At 43.8% G+C, this 18,855-nt stretch overlaps 1 protein-coding gene across 1 annotated transcript; it reads left to right on the top strand.

Annotated features, from left to right (window-relative positions):
* Positions 1-200: 200 nt before the first annotated feature.
* On the top strand, positions 201-17,259 carry pdgfbb (platelet-derived growth factor beta polypeptide b). The gene is made up of 8 exons (XM_056288490.1): positions 201-1,051; positions 8,303-8,399; positions 9,330-9,392; positions 12,070-12,263; positions 12,494-12,685; positions 13,638-14,511; positions 15,277-15,436; positions 15,916-17,259. The coding sequence occupies exons 1-7, from the start codon at positions 992-994 to the stop codon at positions 15,417-15,419; spliced, it is 1,623 nt and encodes a 540-aa protein (XP_056144465.1). The 5' UTR covers positions 201-991; the 3' UTR covers positions 15,420-15,436; positions 15,916-17,259.
* The last annotated feature ends 1,596 nt before the right edge of the window (positions 17,260-18,855 follow it).

An 18,855-nucleotide genomic window follows, 5' to 3' on the forward strand; every position in this document is an offset into this window, starting at 1 on the left:
GAAGCAGTAGTTGTTTCTGGACCAGTCCGCTCCTTTGTATGTAGATTATGACCCATTCTTCAGACAGGGGGCGGGAGAGATATTCAGACTTGTGGGGATCTGCTCTTCTCCGCGCGCGCGATTGTAGTGTGCGTGCGTGCGTGCGTGCGTGCGTGTGTGTGTTTGTGTGCGGCTGCGTAATCAGGCAGGTCCAGGGCGAAGGCGCACAGCCGCACAGCGCTTTAGCTTATTGATAAGGCTCCTTGGAAGAAGAGGACCGCAAACTATACTGTCTATACGTGTCGTGGGTTCACTTATAATTTAACGTGGTGTGCTGGACTTTCGGGACACAAATATCACGGTTACATGAGACATTTGAGCGCGAACTAGGAAAGAGAAGACAAGTGGATTTATTTTTTTACGTTTGATTTTTTTTTTGGGATATCGTTGGAATACGTATTTGAAATAAGCTGTATGTTTGTTTTCTTCCGTCTTCTGAGCTGTGCGCTGGATCGCTTCATCACGCTGCGGACGGACCTTCATCTCAAGGAAAATGTAACGCAATTCTCTCTCCTCCGTGATATTTGTGGGAACAGTTGAAATACTGAAGTTGGCCGTTCTCGCTCTTGAAGTTTCGGAAGACACCAACCCGAAGTAAAGCCGGATCGGACAAGTTAGCTTCGATATTCCTTTTTAATCATTTATCGATAAAACAAAACAAAACAAACAAAACGAAACCCATCAACACTGGGCTGTGGAGGAGAAATTAAATAAAATCGGGTCTCGTTCAGTGACTGCGCACAAGTCGTCAATTCTTGGATAAGCTTCGCTGGAGAAAACCGGGGGAGTCTTGACTGTCCACACGCGCACGCACGCACTCACGCTCGCACAGACCAGCCGCTGTCCCCGCGCGCAGTGCTGAGCGGAGAGTCTCGCGCAGTGCTGAGCAGAGAGAGTCTCGCGCATCCATAAATGCGCGGCACGTCGCGGAGGGTCGAGGCTGGGCAGCAAGATGAGCTCGTGGGTACAGCTGCTCGCGTTGCTGGCGGCGTGTCTGCGGTCCGCGGCCGAGGTGAGTTGGGGTCAACTCTTATTAACCAATAACATGCTTAGATAAACCAGCTGTGGGTTTATTAGGGTTAAACTAATCAACTCTGACTGTGGATTTGTTTAAAACATCTGTGTTAAATGCATTTCATTTCATAACTGCTTTACACTTAATATGACCCATACAAGAAAAGAAAACCCTAAAATTCTATTCTGCTCTTATATTTTATTCTATAGTGAAGCACTCATATAGCTATTCTGGCTTCTTGTGAAGAACCTGTGGCACACAATCATCTCTAACCACATGTTGTTATGCGATGATAAAATTCTTGTGATTGCTTTATGCTTGGGGCTTGTACACCTGCCACAATCCATGAAAATAAACAATCTCTTATCCCACACGAACTTTATCCGAGACCGTATTTCCCCGCAAGCCCAGCACATGTAAGTGGGGCGGACACCTCAAGGAGAAAATAAGCATTGTTCCTCCCGCTGACTGGCTTTATGAAGCACATAGCTCGGGGCAGACACACACCGAGGTCCTCTTTAGATTTGTGGGTTTTGACGGACGGATGAACTCCGGGAGCCACAAAAGGCTTGTTCTGGAGTAGGATGCTTTGTGTTGGACTGCAGCCACAGATGCTATTTTGTCTCACTGTTGGGTGCAGCTACACCTACATAGCTGATAAACACCATAATAACATCATGATATTGGCCACATATTAGTCAGATAATGACAGTCTATAAAGTCAAAATTACACTTGTCCCTCACTATAGGCCTAGAGTTGAATACTGTGTTGCCATGGTGTGTGTGTGTGTGTGTGTGTGTGTGTGTGTGTGTGTGTGTGTGTGTGTGTGTGTGTGTGTGTGTGTGTGTGTGTATGCACGTGTGCAAAATCTGTGCACAAAACCAGGTGCAAATGTGGGGTTATTTTCCCATGTGGTGTTATCTATAATCCGTCAGACATTCTTAAAGACAAAGTAGATGAACAGAGAAGGAAACATATTGCTTCATCAAACTATACCAGAGCATGGCGAGGGTGCCAGGGGACTTAAGGGAGATGTCAGAGGAACGTCAAGGCGATATTATTTGGGGAAGGGGTGGATTTAATTTGCTGGTCATATACACAGGCCTTATGTAGCAGCGGCTACGTGAGTGGTGATGAGTCCGATGAGAGCGGTTATGGAGGAGTTGTGCTTCCAGGGTATCGAAATCCACTGTTGGGTCTTCTGGCGGTGCTGTTAACGTCAATGAAAGGGAAAATAATCAACAACACATGAGTGAAGGGAGAGTCCTATACTGACATATGTCCACGCTCACACAGTCGATTAGCTAGTCGCCCAACCGGCTGCCTGCCGGTTGGGCAAGTAGATTTATGAGGGCAAAGCCCGGTGTCCTCTACAGCAACTGTTTATGGGTTAATGCACTTTTTTCCCCTTCCTTATTTTGAGTTTGGCTTCTGTGTAAGTGCACCTACTGGAGTATGGAGCAAAAGATGTTATTTTCTGTAAAATTTGGTACCAATTTTGTGCTAAATTTAACCATCCAACATTTTTACATGTGGCTTGCAAGATGAACCAAACTAGCTACAGGTTTGTCATTCATTAGAAACATTCAGGTAGTGCTGTTTTTACAGTATAGGAATCAAACTCGGGTCTGCTGTCTGGGAAGTCAACCATCAACCATAGACCTCAAAAAAGCATCTTTCTCTGTTGAGCTGATGATGACATGCGGTCCAGCTGGCATGTTCTCTGACGTCTGTGACCTGATTATTTCATTATATATATGTAATGAAACTTTCACTTTTCTAATGCATGCACCGAATACACTGGTGAACTACTGATGCACTCCATTTACTCAAGAAATAACAGCTAAGGATGTTTTTTTGTTTTGTTTTTTTTTGCAACCAGCAATTGCAAACAGCAGTAATGACAATGTTTTTTTCAGAAACAAAACCATATCATGCATTACGATATACTCGTTCAATTTCACTTTAAAAGGATTCAAAATGAGCGGGCAGCACTAGTGGAAAATAGATGGACAGGTGCAGGATCGGGGACCTCCACGGTGTCCACCACATAGAGATTTAGCTTTACTTTCTATCGAGTTATAAAGACTAGACCCACAATTTGGACCTTGGGTTATGAGAAACTTCCATATAATCGATAGTCTAGAGTTTGTTCTACAAAACAATCCTGGCCTCTTTCTTTTGATGATTGCGTTAGATATGAAGACCATTAATAGCATCGTCTGTATAGCAAATCTCAATAGAGTCAAACAGACAGATTTTATCTTTCTGCGAGTTCACGGGAGGACCAAGTCACTGGTCAACACCATTCAATTCAAGGATTCAGGTCAAGACAATCTGGGTCACACACATACACATATACACACACACACACACACACACACATTGAAAACAAGCCAATTATAGGAAGTGGACGTGCAAACAAGTCAATTCGGGGCGTGCCACTTTGTCTTGGTTGGTTTGCCTTAAATGAGACTGAGTTTTTTCTCAGTGAGGTATATAATCTGTTGTCCTCTGTCCAGTTCCTTGTCCCTGGACAGACCAGCCATGGCGGTCATTAGCGGCTCCAGAGTGATGTTACCCTTCAGGGCTGAATTTAGAGCAGCTTTCACCTTTACCAAACCATTTATCCAGGCCTGGGACCGGCACTAAGAATGCACTTTCTTGTGCACCCTCAGCGGCTGGGTTACCAAACTACCAACTTTGCCTCAGACATAACGGATCACATCTTCGGTCTAGTGCATTCCCCTTGGTTGCATTTTTAATGCATTATCATCGGCATGGCCCTGGGTGTCAAATAAAGCATGAATTTAACAAACAAATGTAGAAAAAAAATTAACGCTTGCTGGAGTTGTGCTTATACATAGCTTTGTCTAACGATTTCTAATACTCAGCATTGGCTTTTAAACCATCTTTCCTTAAATAGACAACCTATATATACAGTAGTATGGAGAGCAAAAAATGTTTAAAAAAATCATGGAATGAGACGCCCCAGGACACATGACTCGTGTGTGTGAGGGCCACTTCTGTGTAAAGTTCATATGGAGCGGTCGACTGAACATGTCCCTCATCACACCCTCCCTTCAGTTTGTGGTTTCTGTAGGCTATATCATGCGCCACAGGTAAAAGAGCAAGAGGATGGCCATCCGGGGAGCGTAGTGGTCTATTCCGTGTCCTACCAACATGGGGATCACCAGTTCAAATCCTCATGTTACCTCCGGCATGGTCAGGCATCCCTAAAGACACAATTGACCGTGTCTGCGGGTGGGCCAGATGTGGGTATGTGTCCTGGTCCCTGCGCTAGCGCCTCCTCTGGTTGGTCGGGGTGCCTGTTCGGGGGGTAGGGGGAACTGGAGGGAATAGCATGATCCTCCCATGCGCTGCGTCCCCCTGGCGAATCTCCTCACTGTCAGGTGCAAAGAAGCGGCTGACGACTCCACATGTATCAGAGGAGGCATGTGGTAGTCTGCAGCCCTCCCCGGATCGGCAGAGGGGATGGAGCAGTGACCAGGGGCCTCATGTATTAATCATTACTATCGGCAAATTTGTGTGTACACACCCATGGACTTTTGAAGCCCTCAAAGATTGTCTGACAGTCATCAGCAAAGCATGATGGTTATTTGTAATTCCTTCTTCCTAACATCTATTGTGTACCTCTTGCAACGATCAATCACCCAGGCCTGCAAAGACATCAGTGTTAGCCAATCGGTGTCTAAATTCAGGGGTTACCCAGGTTCTACACTGGTCTCTGAGACAAACTTCAGGGCTAAAAAATCCCATGAGTGTGTACGCACAAATTTGCCCATAGTAACGATTGATACATGAGGCCCCAGGACGGCTTGGAAGAGTGGGGTAATTGGCCGTAAACAATTGGGGAGAAAAAGGGAGGGGGGGATATAAATAAATAAACTAACAAACAAACAAAAACAAATAAATAAATGAATACATAAAAGAGAAAGAGGTTTTTCAACAGTAGAAGTGAGGGAGAAGGTTACTGAGCCTTTGAGGTATACAAGAAAGAATTTCCCACGTCTGCTTTCCAAGTCCCAATAAGACCAGTTTGAATTCATAAATCCACATACAAACTTGATTCTTTCTCCTTATTAATGCATAATTTACACCAGAGCATGGCTTTAAGTTGCATCCAACCACAAGGTTAATGAATACCTGCGCGTTTTCCCCGTTGTGATTTTTGGGTCCGGTAATAGTTGAAGTACCACACCTGTGCTGAGCGTGCCGAAATATGTGCAATTACTATTTTTATTTAGTGTTTTTTTACCTGCAAATTCTGATCAAAATGCCAATACAGACGGACAGTGGCGCACTCAAACATTTAGGGCAAATCAGGATGAATTGATCATTATTTATGTCTCTGCACAGCCTTTCAAGGCGGAGGTAAGTAATTTCTAAAGAAAGTACTGTTACCATTGACTGAAGTCACATTTACGAACGCGTACAAAAAAAACAAATGCTGCATGCACGTGTATGCATGGATTTCAGTGACTACATGTGAAACTTGGCACGTGTGCTGCGGCTGCTGCATCTGCGCCAACAGCAAACTTGGTCCCCTAATTATGTACCATTAGATCTCCCTCTCGCTCAGCGCAGCTCCGGCCTGTACCTGGCATTCCTCAGTATGTCCAGAAGGCCTTCAGGGGACAGCACCGTGCAAAGTCACGGGCTAAGCACTGGATTATGTCACCATTTCTGTGAGGAATCACAAATGGCTATTAACTGAGGGCATGCTCCAGACCGGGTCAAGACAGCCAAAAGTAGTGGACTCGCTGGATGCCAGTTCTGTGAATTATTATTCAGAGATATTTTCATGTCTAAAACGAGGAAGGGGAAGTTTTTCCTCAGTGCACCACTAACAATACTGGGAGCAGGAAGTACTGTACGTGACATCACTTACTCCCTCACGTATCAGTGCCATTTCTGCAAGGCAGCATAGCAGCATGGCTATTTTCTTAGTTTTTCTCTGGATAAACAGTACGCCGGCAGCGGGACGCCTGGTACGCAGCCCAACAGCTGTCAATGTCTCTGATTCATCAGCAGACACACATTATTTAGAGCAGACCGACAGCACCAGATGGGGTTGGATGCTGAGGTAGAATTTGCTTCATCACCTAGAATCTTACAACACGGGGTTACTCTCGATGGCTCTGCCTTTCTGGGAGACGCAGGGTTCCCCTAACACGCCCTTTTTTGGGTGCTTTCCCCAAGGCTGCACATCATATCCACATTTTTATATCTGTGCTGCACGTATCTGTTTTGTTCATCAGCTGGTGTTCATTCAGTCAATCCCGCTCAGACACAAATCGGTGGGCACTGGTGTGAACAGAGGCACGCGTCCCATAATTAACACCAGACACAATTAGCTGAGCAGGCAGGTGTGCTCCCGCAGTAAAAAAAAAAAGGGAGGAAACGGTCACGGTGCCTCGTTGGGCTATCGACCATTTTGCGACAGAGACGTTGATTCATGGCAACTCCCTGCTGTACAATTCAGCTGGATGCAGAGTGAACCAACAATGGGGGCAAAAAAAGTCAATGGCATACAGTGGAGGCCGGGTGTGAATGCCCTGTTCACACATGGATCGCTGCTTCCTCTCGCTGGAACCTGCTTCCCGCTGGGGTTCATTATATTCTCAAGGAGCTGAATGGAGCATTTCACACACACGGATGTTTACTAGACTGGACTCACAACTGGAATAGGCATATGTAGTCTCAGCGGAAGTATGAGACTTCCAAATAACGTAAAATAATGTCCAGTGCTGTAATCAGGGATGCACTGATATCACTTTTTCAGCACCGATACCGATTTTGAGTACACATATTTGCGCATCGGCCGATACGGAGTACCGATCCGATCTCTTACTTTTGCTGTACAGTGCAGAGTTGGACCATTGGTTTTTGGGGTCAATGGGCAAAATAAATGAGATAGAATTTTTTTTTCTCCACCATTAAAGAAATACCGACCTCCATGTGCAAAAAATACAGCAACTCAATCTATTTTGCTTTTATTTATAACACGCTCCTACTTAAGGCTTTTGGTATCAAATTTTAGTCTTGTGTAAAATCTCCAATACCGATACTCCATTTTAACCTGGTACTGGCCCAATATCAGATACTGCGATGGGTATCGGTGCATCTCTAGCCGTGATTTAAGTACCACATGATGCATTTTAGGGCTCATATTCGACCTGATGTACATATACTATGTTGGGTAGCCTGTTTATGAGAGTCTCTTTCTCCAGGGTATGGAGGTTCCTCACAGTTACACTCTTTTGACGTTTTCAAATACACTCAAATACTTTTCCATCCTTCCAAATACTGCAGTTTAACAAATGTATGTGTGATTTCTAACACCCTTGGCATGACCGCACGTCAGCCATACCGCATTTAATCCTTTCTTAAGTAATTTTCATTGATTTTGTCTCTCCATCCACGCCGAGGAAATCAAGCACACCCACGGCATTTTAAACCTATCTGAGGGAGTGTCTCGACCCATGCCTGATCCCCATTGCCTGTTGTTAACCCCTTCTTTTATTCATCTATTATCCTTCTTCTTCTTCTTTTTTCCAGATCCACCTCCCTCCTCTCCTCCTCTCGGTGTCACTCCTTCCCCCACTTCCTGACTCCTTCCTGGCTTCTTTGACCCCTAAATGTTAGCAGATGAGCGGACACAAGGCCAATAGTCATTCACCCCCGCTCTTAGTGACCATTGTGTGTCCGCTGTGGCTAATGCTTTCCTACACCCCCTTGTCCATTAATGACCAGGGGGTTAGACCCACACCTAGTGTGTATGCTCAGGGTTTCAGGGCCGTGGTTCAGTTGTCTGTAAGGCTGTGTGGAATTGCCCGGCTTTAAGTATATAGTATATCTAAGGAGGTCCCAACAGACTTCACACCACTTTTTGTTTCCACCTTTGCTGCACAAATGCTGTGCTATTGCTCCACACTCTAGGGGAGCCGTTCTGCTTTTCCTTATGCAGGACAGATAAAGGGTTAGTGCCAGTAAAATGGCTACAGCTAGATTTATGCAAGCTGTTGAAAGAGGATCTAAAATATCTTTTCCTATGAGAAACCTATAAACTAATTGTCCTCTCCTTTTGTATTTGTGCCGGGTGTGTGGGTGCGTGTGTGTGTGTGTGTGTGTGTGTGTGTGTATGTGTGTGTGTGTGTGTGTGTGTGTGTGTGTGTGTGTGTGTGTGTGTGTGATTGTGTGACTGCATGGGTGTATTATTTTAGGGGGACCCTCTGCCTGCAGCCCTGGTGGAGCTGGTTAGGAGCAGCCCCATCTCTTCCATAGAAGAACTCCAGCTGCTGCTGCTCACTGACTCCGTAGGTAAAGACGCAGGACCTTTTACTATCTATTGCCACTATATACCCTGCAGACTGGACTCGGTCATATCAGCTCTCATTCATCATTAATCAATCTCTCTAAAATTAATTTCTCAATATTTTCCTTTGTTGGGAATACGCTAGTGTCAGTGCTTTTTGTACAAATTTGCATAAAGGGTATGTCAGATACCAAAGTTATAATTAGCTGATACTTGTGACATTAAAATGTGTATGGATAATTTCATCGTGAGTAAAAAAGAAACAGAAAAACAAGAAGTCGCCAGTTCTCCATGTTAATTGGGACGCGTAAACATCACGGGTAATAAAATCAACAAAGACAAACAGGAGCAGGGGGAATGCATAGTCTCAGACAATAACATACACACACACACACACACACACACACAGACACACAGAAAGGCTCGTGAGACCCACAGTCACATGATCAGACCTCTTTGGTGAGCTTGCCAGGGAAGTTTGAATCATAAACAATGCAACAATGACTTTGACTGGGTTTATCTCTCTCTCTCTCTCTCTCTCTCTCTCTCTCTTCTCTCTCTCTCTCTCTCTCTCTCTCTCTCTCTCTCTCTCTCTCTCTCTCTCTCTCTCTCTCTCTCTCGCTCTCTCTCTCTTTCTCTCTCTCTCACACACACACACACACACACACACACACACACTCACACACACACACACACACACAAACAACAGTAGTTTCCCATATATAGCATCTCTTTCTTTCTGGGGTTTTTTTTCTTTCTGATATTCTTTTTTGTCTACTTGCACACTGAGAGCATTAAAAAGCCTTGGAGTATGACGACAGAGAGAGAGAAAAAATAATACCGACAAAAAATATACCGCCCCCAAAAACAATAGGCATGGTCAGATATGTCAGACTGATATGGTGCATTTGTTGATTATTTTGTCTCCTCCTCAGGCGAGGAGGAGGAGGAGAGTTCACCAGCCAGCGGCGGAGGTCACCGACTACCAAGGAGCCTGGGTGAGTGCACTGTAAACCCCTCCCTCTTTATTGTGGTCTCTCATCTCTCAAACATTTACTTCTTTGCAGAATCATCGCCAAGCCTGGTTAGTTTATCATATGACATGAACAGGTCTATCAATCCAGTTCAGTGTACAAGTGGTGTTTTGCATCCACTGATGTTGCTTGGGCCACCACCAGTACCCAGTTCTGGTCAACACTATATCAGTCTATTGTGTAAGCTCTCAAATAAAGGCCTCAAGCTTGATGCAGATGTTTTGGTTGTCTATATTTAACCCATTATTACGTCACAACTTTCTGCTAATTTCCAATTTATTTGCCTGTTTGGGTGGGTTGTGGCTCATCTGTTGATACTATGCAGATGTTCGAACTCTCGTCATCAGGCGGGTACAGTTGTGTATGTACATGGCGGTAATTATAAATATTGTAACAGTGGACTACCATGGATGTGTAGACTCGCTAGCCCTTGGCTAACAGGTCCGACCCTTTAGTTGACTGGTTAGCGTAGTCACCCGTGGTGTGGGGAATCCAGGTTCGATCCCGCCTGCCTCCTGAATTCTCGCTACACTTGCTAACCAGTCAACTAAAGGGTCGGACCCATTAGCCAAGGGCTAGCGAGTCTACACATCCGTGGTCGTACACTGTTACGCTATTGACAGAGGTTCTCAATGTGACCATCCTGATGTGGTAAAATGGTATATCTTTGAAAGCCGGCAACCTCATATTAATCTCCTACCAATCGCTACTCATTCCACAACTCATACTTAAAGGATGAGTTCAGATTTTTTTTTTTTGGAGTCAGTCATGTAGTAGATAGATAGGTTTAATTTTCAAAGTCATCCATCCTTTTCTTGATAATGGACTCACAGCCCCAGCTTGCACCCTGCAGTTAAGTGCAATTAATGGAGAGCAAATCCACAATCCTCACCCAGTGCGAAAAAAAAACACTCCTTATATCAGTCAACGCTAATGTGATGCTACAGCAGCCTGTCACAGTGGATTCGTGCGGTCATTTTAACATTTACATTTGTTTTTATTGCTGGATTCCCTCTTAGTGTTCGTTTTGCTATGCTTTGGTGTGGTGTAGTGGCGTGACTCCTGCTGGTGTTTGCTTGTAGGCTGTGTTGCAGGATGTGGCACGGTAGGAAATGGGTATACAAGAAAAAACTGCAAATATTTCAAAATGACCACCTGAATAAGCCAGGATGGACAGACGTAGCATCATGTTAGCTTTCACTGAACTGCAGTGTTTTTGTTTGCAATGAATGAGGATTGTGGATTTGTCCTCCATTAACTGCATTGAACTCTAGATAGCCAGCCGGAGCTGTGTGTCCAGAGCAAACACACTGACGACTGTGAAAATGAACTCTACCTATGCGCTACATGTGCAGCGAATACAAATTAGGGATAAACGTTAAAAAAAAATAGCCAAACTATTCCTTTAAACCCCGATTGCAAAGGCAGTTGTAGTGCTGGCACGCAGAATTCCTGATTTTCCCCATGAAGATGGAGATGCTCCATCCTCATTAGTGCAACTCTTGGAGCGTGCTCAGTCAGATTTCCTGGGAGTTGATTGATGTGACAAATGTGGCTTTAGTGACACGGTAAAGTCCACCCCTGTTTTGCTTATTTTCTTCTCCAAGATGAAGCAGATGTTTGAATTAATATGCATGTGTCTTCATTAAATCTGATGTTTTTATTCACGGTGCTCGCCAAAGGAGAAACATAGCCCAACAGGTTTACATCAATCTACATTGAAGAGGGGACTACAGCCTAATGTAGGCAAGCTCCTGCCCCGCTTAAGTGTCGCTGAGCAAGATGCTAAGGGCCTCTGTTTTATACAAGCTGATCAGAGCGACTTAAGAGGTCACTGCTTTACAGCTGACCTTTTGTTCTGACCTCCCTGGCTATGGTGGGTGAACACAGACAGATTTCTTCCTCTCAATGCAGAAAAATCAGGCTTGTGTATCCAGGCCATGTTTTGAATGCCTTCCCATGCAACATGTGTCTATATAGGCTTTGTGTATTTACTAAACTGTTTATTATTTCATATAGGGATGTGAAGTATGATGTAGGTAATACATTTTATGCATTAGGTATACTGAATTATGTCCATGTTACATCCCAATGTAATGTAATTTCATGCAATGTAATCTAACCTAATATGTAGTGCTATATAAGTTTAATGTATTATTATTATTATTATTATTATTATTATTATGTATACTGTTATACAAAGTATTGTAATTAAACTAAGGCTAAATATAATAGTAAGAAGGTCCTGGGTTTGAACCCCGGGGTTGTCCAACCTTGGGGGTCATCCCAGGTCGTCTTCCGCATGGCGTTTGCAGGTTCTCCCCATGTCTGCGGTGGGTTTTCTCCCCGGGTGCTCCAGTTTCCCCCTCCATAAAAAAGACATGCATGTTAGGATTAATACTCCTGTCTGTGCCCCTGACCAAGGCAATGGAAAGACGAACTGGAGTTGGTCCCCGGGCGCTGCACGGCGACTGCCCACTGCTCCTAGCTACACAGCTAGGGTGGGTTAAATGTGGTGAAAGAATTGCCCCGCGGGGATTAATAAAAGTAGTAAAAAAAAGTGTTATGAATGCTAATAATGCTAATTCTAATGGTAATAAGGGTGAGTGTAAGTCATTGTTTGTCCTGTCTCAACCTACAGATGCCCAGCCAGCCCAGCAGGCTCTGTGTAAAATTCGCACAGAGGTGGTAGAGATCACCAGGGCCATGTTGGACCGCAGTAATGCTAACTTCCTGCTATGGCCGCCCTGTGTTGAAGTGCAGCGCTGCTCCGGCTGCTGCAACACCAAAAGTCTGCATTGTGTCCCTGTGCTCACACACACCAGATACCTGCAGGTAAACACACACAAACACACACACACACACACACACACACACACACACACACACACACACACACACACACACACACACACAGCAAGCAAGGTGTGTGTATGTGTGTTTGCTATGAGGTATGAACATCTCAACTAACCATCAAGAGAGGGGGTCAAATTTGAGACCTGCTGTCTGTAATATAAGATGAGTTATTCCCTGTAACGCCCCTGTTCTGCTTGAAACCTGTCCAGGTGATGAAGATCCAATATATCAACAAAAGACCAACCTATGCAAAAGCTGTGGTGTCGGTGGTGGACCATGTTGAGTGCCGCTGTCAGCTTGCCCCGCGGCCCCCTGTGGTCAAGAAGAAGACCCCTCGCAGACAGCATGGCCACAACAAAGACCAGCATCGAAACCAGACCTTCAGCCAGGGGCAAGGACAGGTCTGTTTTTATATACTAGTGTTGAAGATGCGATTATCCAAAATGGCTAAAGGGTAGTATCATCAATGCAAATTTTTTGTTGTTGTGGGTGGACTTGTGCTTGTTATGCTTGTGCTGTATTGAAGTAAATTCATGTACACAGCCTACATGTGAAACAATCGCCTCAATTTGTTGGCTTTTATACTTGATTATTAGGCTGTATAGCTATCGCTGTGTATGGTTTAACAGTTATGTTAGTTAAAGATAACATTTTGATTGATTTGTTGATTTGAAATATATCACACCCATCCTTATTGTTGGCTTGATAGCTCCATGTATACGTTGTAAGAGCGCTGAAGATTTATGCCTACAGAATTTTAGATAGTTTGATCTCGTCTAGTTTTGAAATGATGAGCCAAAAAAAAAAACATCCTCCCATTTTAGATATGTAGGAATTTTAACTGAAACAATCTTAAGTCCCAATCGGTGATTTATTTGACCATATAAGATATATTAACATTCACAATGACAGAGTTTGAGTTGTAGATTAAAAATAGACATTTCGTATCTATCTCAATTGATCATAATTGAAATTATGGGTCTGTTTTACTCTGTTTACAACCATTACTGATGTAAACTAACTTTTTACAGCTACAAAAAACATTACATACGTAGATTTGGTCGTTGTTTAGGGTTACTCCTTGCATTACTGTAAGGGACCTGTCAATCAATTTGGGAGCGTTAGCAGAGTCCAATCATTTGTTTTGTGTTTTGGTAGTGGGGCTGCCCCTTTTGTTTCCGTTCGAATTAAGGATTGTACCTTTAATTAATTTGAATTATTATTAAAAAACCTGATTTTCAATTTATATCGGTTGGATTAACCAGTAAGTAGCTGAATGGAAGGAACTGAGCTGAACGCTGCTCTCAGCTGAATTTAATTTGAATTTTCATTTGGATTGTTTTTTGCAAAAAGGGCAAGGCCATCTCCAAGGAGGAGCTCCATCGTCACGATGACCTGAAACAGAACCAGAACATCCATCTGGAGGAGCTGCTGGAGCAGCACTGGGGCCCCAGAGGAGATACCTTCACCCAGCTGGGAGAAGGGTACAGTTTAGCAGGGGAGGACGTGTTGCGCTCTGGGGAGACAGCTGTCTATGCCCCGCACTGGATCCACAATGCCACCAGACTCCTCAGCAGTGAAAATCAGGGGGATGTGGAGGAGACAAAGGATGTGAAGATCTCGGACGGCAATAGGACTTCAGTTAATGTCGCTGGAGCTGCCTTTGGTGTTGAGAACAAGGAGACTCGAGGTGGTGGTGGTGGACTGCCACTCAATATTACTGATGGAGAGGTTATAACAGAGGGCAGAAAGCTGGAAAGTCAAAGCTACGGTGAGATAAATGAGGACAGGGACCATGGGACACAAAGACAAGACACTCAGACAGACAGACCCTCACGACGAGAAGATCCAACCCATAGAAATGACCTCACTCATCATGGCACAAAGAGTCCGCAAACCACGTTCACTTCCACTGAGACGACCAATCAGAGGGGCGTTGGTAGGCTTCGACCCACAAAAGAGCCCAATCCAGACCCTCAAGTCCTGGGACGACGGAGAAACAATGAGACTCCGGAGGAGGAGAGGAGGTTAAAAATGGAGGAGAAGAAACTAGAGGAAGAGAGGAAGGAGCTTCTGCTTCTTCACAAGAGGCTGGACCAGGAGAAGGAGATTCTGAAGCAGCAGCAACTGAGAAAAGAGGAGGAGAAGAGGAGGAAAGAGAAGGAGAGCCAGCAACATCACCTGCATCATAAACAGCATCATCATCTGCTTACAACACTGAAAACAGGTACTAAATGACCCATGAAACATCTCATGACCTTGACTGACTGCCATCATGACAGTTATTGTAAAGTTGGGACAAAGTCGGTAATCAAATTTAACTTTTAATGTCCAAAAACATTGAACACAGTACCATAAATAACTAATATTGTGTTTTTTATACCTTAATCCATAACTGTACCCAATTGTCTCAAGAACTGTGAGGGAGTGGTCTAGTCCTCATTAATATTAATGAGCTGACATTTGAGTTACAGGTACAAGCAAAGATTATTAGCAAGTTTGGACAGGATTTCATATTTTGATGATCTGATTGGTTGTATGTAAATGAGAATTGCTGATGAAATCATGAGTATGAGAGAAAAAGGATCAGCGGAAAGAAGCTGAACTGTTTTAAAAAGGGAAAAAAAGAATTCTAACATTTATATGTACATTTCTTTGGAATAGAAGAGGCATCATAAATGCATGACGATTAAGCTGATGAGCGATTTTTGGAACATACTAATATTTAATTTTCGCTCCAGCTTCAAAAGCCTGGAAGGGTCAACCATTTGTGAGGTTGATAAGATTACTTGATTTACCTTCTGGACTGCTTATCATCGAGTTACTGGAGTGAATTACCTGTTTTTTAATCCTTTTACAGGAAATTGTATCTTAGTAATATGCATATTTAGATAGTGGTTAAGAGCCAATATTTAAAACATCCTTGAATTTTTACTTTTTTTTTAGTATTCATTCTCAAGCCTCACCTCCATTTTTTTATTTTAAATTTCAGACACAACAACTCCAACTACAACACGACCACCAGTGGCCCCATCAGGCCCCAGGTCCCCCACCCGTCGTAACCCACCAAAGAGGAGGATGAGAAAAAACCGCAAACGAATTAGCAAGGCAGCTATGAGAGCAATGCTAATGTAGGACGGACATCAACACAAGTGAGTTGACAAAATACCTGAATGATGAGATAGTAATGAATGAATTACTATCTCATCATTTACTATCTCATCTCATCATGAATGAATGAATGAATGAATGTCTTGATGCATGCTCAATAATCCAGGTAAGAAAATCAAAGAAGGTTGAATCAGTTCATCTGGACACAACGTTTATTGACAGATACGTTTCATCACTCAACTAAGTGACATCTTAGTTAATGGTTACACCCATATCTGCACATGAAACTGGTCATTGGTTTCGGTCGTTATGCAACTGTATTGTTTATAAGGGTGGGGATACCTGCAGTCAGTTTAGACCAAAGAGGTCACTGAGATGAGTGATGAAACGTATCTTGTCAATAAACGTTGTATACAGATGAACTGATTCAATCTTCTTTGAATGAATGAGTGATTCAAATACTGAACGAAAGATAGAATGAGTGTAATGTGACTAATATCTGTGTGTATTTCTCCTCTAGGGACACATGGTGGGCTCTTTGGTAAACGTCTGTGGATACTCTGGAGTTGGGGCAAAGTGATTCCTCTCGTATTAAGTATTTATTCAGCCATCAGTAATCCGCCCGTCCCGTGAAGTCTCCCCGGTAACACTACTAACGGCTATCTGGTGAACCTGTAACTACCCTTGGATGTAATGTGAAAAGAAGGAGAAGAAGAGGAGGCGAGGGGGGGTGCCAATTAAACACAAAGTTGACCTGCTGCAGAGGGCATTTTCTCCAGAACGACACAGTTTATCATACGGATGAGGATCTGGCTCCCCGAAAGTGACAAATAGTTTGCCGCGATATCGAACCTGGAAACATTACTTGGAAACTTGCTCGATATCAGTAGAGATAAACTACGCTTTAAGCCTGGACGGACCAAGTCTCTGTATGGTTTAGAAGCGGTCTATTGCTGAAGGACTTGGATGCTGCAGCAAATTGCTGTTTCCTATCAGACAGACTCAGCCAGACAACCAAGTGCATGTGTGTGAGAACTGGGGACAGCTCCTCTGTAAAACTGAAGAATGTTTTATGTTGTTACGGGATGAAGGTCAGGTAAAGACTATATGAGAAGTGGATCCTATTGTTGGCTAAAATGGGCCATATCTCTTTCTGCATGATAGAAATCCACGTTACTCCTCCTGAGCACAAAGTGATGGTCGATGATGACCCCGTCGGTGAGATAAATCTGTGTAGAAGTGACCGTGTCCCACGTCCTGATATCATCAGTAGTTAATTAAAACAGTGTTGGTCTTTCTTTAAACATATTTAATGCTATTTAACTCATCAAAAAAAAAAACACTGGAATTCTACAGATATGATAAGAGAACAAATACACAGATACACAGCTTGTTTCACACGCAGATCGAGGGTGTGAAGACAAAGTGGAAGATGCTAACAGTATACTCGGGGGTTTTGCGTCAGACCTGCGAACCAGCTTTACCCTGTTTCTCCCCCCCCCCTATTTATTTGTCTCTAAGATCCACTGTAGACCTGTGCAAACTTACTATACAAACAACGTGTATGAGTTGTGGTTGGGGATGTCAACTTTTCACTGAATCTGTCGCTGATGCATGGCTAGTGCAAACACACCAGAGGACAGGCTTAACAACAGAAGACGCTTTGAAAAGGGACGACCGTCATCTGTCACATACCAACACTTCCAGCAGAGAGGTGATGACAATGTATAACTTTTATGTCAGCATATGTGTGTCATGTAATGTGTTTTAATTATGCAGTGTTTTGTATTTGTGTGTGTGTGTGTGTGTGTGTGTGTGTGTGTGTGTGTGTGTGTGTGTGTGTGTGTGTGCACATGTGCACATGTGCACATGTGCACATGTGCACAAATACGTGCTGAGGCCTGTGTGTGTGTTGTTAAGTGTGTGTGAGTGTTGGTGAGAGGGTGTGTGTGTGTGTGTGTGTCTGGGCATGTGCATTCATTCGTTTGTGTGTGTATACTTGGGCGTGCCTGCACACCTACAACATGTATGCGAGTCAACTCGACACACACACAGAGGCATACAACATATTTCTGTTTTATCACTAACAGACTGGATTATTTCAGATACACTCCAGAAAATGTGTTCATTTCAAGTGCGTTCTTTCTTTCTTTTTTTAAGTCTCCATTTCTGTGTATTTTGGGACTGGGCTCGGGCGGGGCGAGTGGGGTGTGGGGTTGGCAGCAGATCCTATCTTTATGTTTTCCTCCATGCTTGTATCTTTTATTTGAAAGTCAGACTCAGCAAAACCACTGAAATGCCATTACACTCTTACAGCAGCGAACCAGTAGCTCCCGACCCCCCCTCTCGTTCTCTCCCTCCCTCTCGCTCGCTCTCTCTCGTTCTCTCCCTCCCTCTCTCTCGTTCTCTCCATCCCTCCCTCTCTCTCGTTCGCTCCCTCCCCCTCTCTCCATCCCATGCCCCGAACAACTGCGTCTCTTTCAGTCTTGTTGTGGAGGGAGGAGAGAAACGTCGGCCTACAAATCTTGTGTGACTCTGTAAAATGCCCGCGCTGTCCTCCATTTGCCAGTCCAAAACACTCGTTTGACATTAGACAAATCGATAAAAAAGGGTCGAGCCAGGCGCTAAGGGGGCTGTTCGGGACTACAGATAGTCACAAAAACAAAAACATGAGCACGAAAAAAAAACAAAAACGCTGCAGTGAAAATCGTCTTACTTTTGCACTTCCGGGTGTGACGTAATGAGAAAGGGAGTTCCGCTTGTCGGGGGAAAACAGAATTACACTGATACAGTATTTATATCTTTGTGTTCATTAACCTTACCAGCCAAACATTTGTTAAGTTATTGAAAATATGCCAACTCATAACTGTTATTGATAACTGTCTATTTGTTTTTGTAATGAATTATCAGAAAAAAAGGAATGTTTTGTGATAACATTGCCACCTAATGCTATTTTGATATGGGTATAAAAAAAGCTGATGTGCTAAAATGACAACTTCCTTTGAGTTTTTATTCCTCTCCATTTATTAATTTCCTCTCTTCTTTGTGGAATATGGGCCTAAAAAGTGCATTTTTTTTCTTCTTCAATGGGACCAATAGCAAATCACAACAACGGACAAATGTACAGGCAGGTCAGAGGTTATCTGAGATGAGAACGACAGAGAAAACACCTGGAAAATGAACTGGTCCGACCGACCAGAGGAGGCGCTAGTGCAGCGACCAGGACACATACCCACATCTGGCTTCCCACCCGCAGACACGGCCAATTGTGTCCGTAGGGACGCCCGACCAAGCCGGAGGTAACACGGGGATTCGAACTGGCGACCCTCGTGTTGGTAGGCAATGGAATAGATCGCTACGCTACCCGGACGCCCTTGCCCTGATTATTTTTTTTTTTTAACATTATTTACATATTATTTAGGCAGTGCCTAAGGTTAAAGTGTTAAGGTTAAACTAGTAG

This window comes from Lampris incognitus, chromosome 10 (assembly GCF_029633865.1).
Source record: "Lampris incognitus isolate fLamInc1 chromosome 10, fLamInc1.hap2, whole genome shotgun sequence".
Lineage (NCBI taxonomy): Eukaryota > Metazoa > Chordata > Actinopteri > Lampriformes > Lampridae > Lampris > Lampris incognitus.

Excerpts from the sequence above, each read along its gene's own strand:
- pdgfbb (XM_056288490.1), top strand. The coding sequence starts at position 992 with ATGAGCTCGTGGGTACAGCTGCTCGCGTTGCTGGCGGCGTGTCTGCGG. Across the intron at positions 1,052-8,302 it reads GTCTGCGGTCCGCGGCCGAG|GGGGACCCTCTGCCTGCAGC; the intron begins GTGAGTTGGGGT and ends GTATTATTTTAG. Across the intron at positions 8,400-9,329 it reads GCTGCTCACTGACTCCGTAG|GCGAGGAGGAGGAGGAGAGT; the intron begins GTAAAGACGCAG and ends TCTCCTCCTCAG.